Source organism: Otolemur garnettii, unplaced genomic scaffold, assembly GCF_000181295.1.
Source record: "Otolemur garnettii isolate 467f Iridium unplaced genomic scaffold, OtoGar3 scaffold00039, whole genome shotgun sequence".
NCBI classification, from domain to species: Eukaryota; Metazoa; Chordata; class Mammalia; order Primates; family Galagidae; genus Otolemur; species Otolemur garnettii.
Genome location: NW_003852434.1, coordinates 2,912,424 through 2,918,371, shown reverse-complemented (window position 1 = coordinate 2,918,371; position 5,948 = coordinate 2,912,424). Strand labels below are relative to the sequence as shown.

The following is a 5,948-nucleotide window of genomic DNA, read 5'->3' as shown; positions in this document are numbered from 1 at the left end:
GTATGTTGAACCATCCTTGAGATCCTGGGATAAAACCCACTTGGTCGTGGTGTATAATTTGTTTGATGTGTTGCTGGATTCTGTTTGTTAGGATTAAGGCCTGGGAATTCTTACTTTTTAAGTCCCTGAAGTTGATTTTAATGTGCTGCCTGGGTTCAGAACTGCATTATCTTTTTCTTATTTACATATGTTCATAGATAATTTGGGCATATGCAGATTTACCCCAAACCCTCTCAGTAATGGTAGTTGGCAGAAGTGATTAATCTTACATTTGCAGGCTCCAAAATAATCCAGCTGTAGCTGATGCCCCTTTTTGGTCCCCTCCAGTCTGCACTTAGTGGCAAACAGATGGCAGGAACTAGGGTAGGTTTGATTGTCAGTGCCACAGACCTAGGAAAGATAAACAAGAGAAAAAGCTGAGAGAGCTAAATGCTCCTTGGAAAACACTCGACTCTGCATGTAAAGCTCACAGGCTGTCTGATAGATAAATAGTGCTGTGCCAAAGATGTAGTCAGCTAAGTGAGACTATTACAATCATAATTCTCCCATTTGGCATACAAAAAGAAATCAAGTAAACTATGCCAGTGGTGATGCCATTTTAGTTGTGGATAAGCTCAGTAGAATGAAAACTGCAGATGTTCCAAAGCTAAACTGTTTTTAAGATGAATTCTACAGCTCAAATGCCATTGTTACCCTTTTATGGTGCAGTTGAAATTTTTTGATTTTTTTGGCATTTATTCCTGTTCAATATTATGTCAAATATTATATAACTTGTGCATCTTATCTGCTTTTTTTTTTTTAAGAAAAAATTTCAACTGCAAACTATTTTTCTTCAAATCACTAACCTTTTGAAGCCTCTTAAAGACTATTTTGTAGACTACTTACTTGGTCAAGGAGTTTTGTTGGAGGACAAGTCGCTGGCTCTTGGCAGACACAGTGGGGTTTTCCGTTTTGGTCTGCCTTACAGACGTGCCCTCTTTTACACTGGAAGCTCAGGCAAGCATCTAGCAGGAAAGTTTGAACAGGAATCATGGACAAAGCTAAACTGAGTATTTGAATGCAAATTCATTCTGACAATTAATTTGATTTCTACTTATAAGGGAATTAATTCTTGTCAGAAGCAAACGATTTAGAGAAAAAGAATTCTAGCTTTTTCACTAATATCTCTAGAGAACTTCCAGTTTGTAAACACTTTTACCCATAGTTGTAGATCAAATATGCTCAAGCAACTATCAACAGTTTATGGGGGAGGATCACCGTAATATGAAGGAAGGGAGGGACAAGTCCCCAGTGGCAGATGCCACTTCTTCCTTGATCACAAGCAGTTTCTTGGGGCACACTCACCAACACCAGGCACCCTCGTGTTCCCTTCGCTGGACATGTCATCTCCATTTGAGGATCTCTCTGCTTTCTTCACCTTTTGAATAATAAAGTGGAGGTTAAATCTATTAAGGGAGAGCCATTACTTAATTTATATTCCCACTGTGCAAAATTTCAGGGTTTTTATGCCCAAATAATTTCAGATCTCAAAAAGGGAAACCAGTTGCAATTGTGGAGATTGATGGTAGTCCTCAGAAAACAGGCCTTGTTTCTATCTTCATCAGTTGGATTTAGTATGGGGTGGGGGGTTACTCATTAAGACTTAGAATCTACCCTTTGGATTTGGGAAATCCCTCGAAGTGTAGTATTATCTTGTGATTCTGTGGTTAAGGCAGGGTTGCATTGGTTGTCATCTCTATGAAGTTGTTAGCAAAGTTTTCTCACCAGGTTTTAAAAGTGTAAGAAAACTCCTACCTTAACATGGCAACAGCATTCTCAGTAATTCAGTTTACTATTGACCTTGCTCACCAAAAGCCGTGCCTAGTCCTCCTGGAGGGTGGCTGCTTGGGCTTGGCATGAAAGCTCCAAGTGACTAAACAACTGAATAGCAAGATGCTTCCTCCTTCATCCCACCCAGCTGCAGTTTCCAGATTATCGTTTTGGTATGTGTTTGCTTAATAAAGTAGTACCTTCATCTTTCAACGAATATTGCTGGATTTGTTAATGCCTGAGTCATTTTGTTAGATGCTGGTGATTGAACTCGAATACAACCTCACACCTGCTTTCAAGGTGTGAAAGCAGTGTCTTAGCAGGTTCTCCCATCCTCTAGATAATTGATCTTCCCAGCTAACTCCAGGGACTTTGAATTGCCAGCATCTATATTTCTGTGTCTAGAAAACCATGGAAACCTACTTGGCCTGCCCAAAGGATGGACAGGAAGTGCTAGGCGAATAATACCTCCTGCAGCAATCCTCAGCTAAAGTCAATGTTCTAGCTCCCTCCCTCCCCAAATGGAAAAATTCTAAGGAATTCTCTCTACATGGCTTTAGTGATGGTCCTTTTATTTGTTTCCTTTCTTTCTCTATAATATTTCTCCCGTCTTCTATTTTTGTTCCATGCACTTTTCAAATCTGGGGTCTGCTTCTAGGGGAACTCAAATAAAATAGGCAGCGTCAGCCTGATGATGGGGATCAATTTAAATAAATAATTGCCATACATTTTAGTGATGTACTGATAGATACACACATAAGAGATTGAGAGAGCATAGAGGAAAGTTCATTGGTAATGCTGACTTTGTTGGACAAGCACCACTGTAATGGCCTTACCTCTGGGTGCTCTGCAGGCCCACTGGCACCTGCACTTTCATTCTCTTCTCCTCTTCCTCTTTGCTCCTCAAGCTTCCTGTGATAGTCATTGGATCGAGCTCTTTCAGCCTCTATGAAGGCCTGGCTTGGGATGAAGGAGTCATCACCTGCGGTGTGTCTGGAGCCATCATCACTCCCATCGTCATCCCCGGGATTTTGGAGCATGATGTTATCATCATCAGTGGGTTCCGTAAGCAAAGCCTCAGAAACAGTCTTTTTATCCATCCCGTCATAGCTGCTGACAACTTCGAGGCCAGCTGTGCCCTCCCGGCTCTGCCCTTCAGGTTCTTGACTGTGCTCATGGATGTCTGATGGATTTCCCTCTTCTGTTCCTACATTGGAGTTGCTCTCTTGTTCTGGGTCACTCTGTTCCGGTCCTTCCTTCTGCAACTTGCTTACTTGAGTTGGTGGATCAGATCCTTCTAAAATATCATCAGATTGGGTATCACTGTCTTCCTGCTTGCTATGAGGATGCTCCTGGGAAAATTCACGCTCCTTTTCTTGATCAACGTGGGTACCAACATCACCTGGCTCTTTTCTCTCCTCTTCTCCATTGGAAATATTTGGATCCTGCTCTTGGTTTCCTTGGTCCCTTGGGTCCTGGTTGTGTTTACTGTTCAACTGATGATGTGAACTGTTCGTAGGTTGTTCTTGGTTCTCCTCTCTCTTTGTGGTGCCTTCTTGTTCGTTAGAATCTACAAAGGAACTAACATTAGAAGCAGGGAAATTGTCGTTTTCTGGGAGTTGTTCATTTTGAGGCTCATCCATATCTTCCTTTAGGTCCAATGTACCTTCAGTTGGTGTATACCCAAAATGCACACTTAAGTCATCGTCACCATCCTCTTGATCCTTCAATCCCAGCTCTTGGCTGTCACTCTTACCCTGTTCTGCTGACTGTTCATGGCTTTCTCCTTCTGACTTTAGCATTGAAGATTTTTCAGCCTTAAAACAAATGATAATGTAAAGCCTTGAAACAAATGATAAGGTAATCACATTAACAGTTCATAAGCCAACACTTAATATTCACTATTCTTTTTCTTTAAACATGACTATGTAAACATGTTTATGATGTTCTCCATGTTCTATCGTTCTCCACAGTTTAACCTGAATTTGAAATTTGTAAAATAAAGTGGTTATATAGCACCTTAGCCAAAGAAGTAAAACTCATTAATCCTCATTATTCTTCTAGTAATTGGAGGTAGCTGATGTGAACATCATAGTTTGAAAAATTAAACTGAAACATGAATAGATAATATTTTTGACCATGCTTTGAAATGGAGACTTTGAAGAATTAAATGATATTTATATAATGATATTACTTTTACCTTATGGTTGGAATGGTCTTCTATGGGTACGACGGTTTCCTTTTCATTTTCTGCATCTTCGTCCCTTAAGATGGGGACTGTCGGGTTGTCAGGTATTACTGTTTCAGCAGTGGGTTTGGAATGATCAGATAAGAACTTCGCATTTGTCTGAAAAATTAACAACTAGTTTATATCATTCATGTCTAGATGCTAATTTTAAAATTACTAGGTACTCTTTTGTCATCGTTATTCATAGCTAATACTTCATAAAAGATACTCTCTAGAGTTCTGAGGATACAAACAAATCCTAGAATATAATGTGAAGTGTAAGAAGAATCTCTTAATCATATTTAAGAAAAAGTTATATATGCAGAGGCTGGGCGAAAATAGAGCAACAGGAGTTCAAGAATGGGAATCTTTGAGTTTTGGAATTACTTTCTGTGCTTTTCAAATTTTACAAACCATTCATACTTTATAATTTTGAAAAGTGTTTAGCAGAAAGTTGAAGTTAAATAAAATTAACCATAGGCTGTAGTAGTATACATCTTCTTAATTTACTGTTTAAGTACTTGCTGACAATTAGCAGAAAATATTATAAACCTTCAATATTTATTTGCTTTCCTAACACTGTTGAACTTATCATGGATTAAGAAATCTCTTAATAAAAAACAATTTAGAACTAATTCAAAAACTGTAAAACAAGGCACTTAGCTTTGTAGAGAAAAGTGGTTATGGAGTATTATTTCAGCCAAAGGGATGGCACTATCTATTTTCTAGCAAGGTTGGAGATACAGGTCAAAGCCAGGCGGTGATGTGTGCTATGAGAAATTGAACAAATGGACTTGGAGGGAAGAGGCCTCCCTTCCAATCTTGACTCTCCTCCTTACTCTCTGTGGTTTGACAGGTCATTAATTTGTAATCTGCCATTTCTCAAGGTGGCAAGAAATGTCAAGTCATCTGGGTGCAGTGGCTCATGCCTGTAATCCTAGCACTCTGGAAGGCTAAGGCAAGTGGATTGCTTGAGCTCAGGAGACTAGCCTGAGCAAGAGTGAGACCCCATTTCTAACAACAATAGAAAAACTAGCTGTGTGTTGTGGCTGGTGCCTGTAGTCCCAGCTACTTGGGAGGCCAAGGCAAGAGGATTGCTTGAGCCCAAGAGTTTGAGGTTGCTGTGAGCTGTGATGCCATGGCACTCAACTCCAGGGTGACAGAGTAAGACTCTGTCTCAAAAAAAAAAAAAAAAAAAAAAGAAAGAAAAGAAATATGAAGTGAGCAGAAATATCAAAATAAGGTTATATATATAAGCTATTTATAAATTTTAAGGAGTTACATAACTGAAAATTACCATTGCTATTAGTGATATCGTATAGTGCTAATAACATGCACTGCCCAATATCTGAGATGGATTCACCCATGATATTTATTACAGAGACATTTGGATACTCAGATGGCAGACATATCTAGATGCTAGTGTAAAATTGAGATTCTTTTTGAATTGACTAATTTTTAGTTTAAACAGCAGGCCTGGTCGTGCTGATTGCGTGATACAAAGAAAGCCAGAAAGTATGGGATTTATTTTAGGTTTGGTTTGCTCTCTTGCTTATCTTATTTTCATGTATGAGGAGTAATAATATTTGAGAGAAGTTTCTAAAGAAGTGATAAAGAAAAGGGAAAAGGAGAAAAAATGAGCACTTTGGCAAGTTTGTCCAGAGGGCCATCATGGGAGGCAGTGTTGACAGGGCAGATTTTAAGCCATTAGCAGAGAACTGTTCGTTGTCTCTCACCCCCTCACTCCCTGTCCCCCCCAAGTGAGAAGAAATGTGCAAAAAATTGGCATGTTTTCTTTCAGAACTAGTCCAAAATGGAAATTCTGTCTTATCATTATGCCTGTATCTATATTTATTTAACATGCCCTCTGGAAATTCATCTGGAATCTCCCAGTCACACAGAATTAACTTAC

General features: G+C 39.2%; 1 protein-coding gene across 1 annotated transcript in view; it reads right to left on the bottom strand.

Annotated features, from left to right (window-relative positions):
- The window catches only part of SPARCL1 (SPARC like 1), a 44,308-nt gene that overhangs the window by 16,764 nt on the left and 21,596 nt on the right, over positions 1 to 5,948 (bottom strand). The window contains exons 3-7 of the mRNA XM_012805301.2: positions 4,010 to 4,156; positions 2,646 to 3,626; positions 1,345 to 1,417; positions 886 to 1,004; positions 270 to 390 (exon numbers count right to left, since the gene is read on the bottom strand). Coding sequence (XP_012660755.1) covers positions 270 to 390; positions 886 to 1,004; positions 1,345 to 1,417; positions 2,646 to 3,626; positions 4,010 to 4,156 — 1,441 coding nt within the window. The remainder of the gene's footprint in view (positions 1 to 269; positions 391 to 885; positions 1,005 to 1,344; positions 1,418 to 2,645; positions 3,627 to 4,009; positions 4,157 to 5,948) is intronic.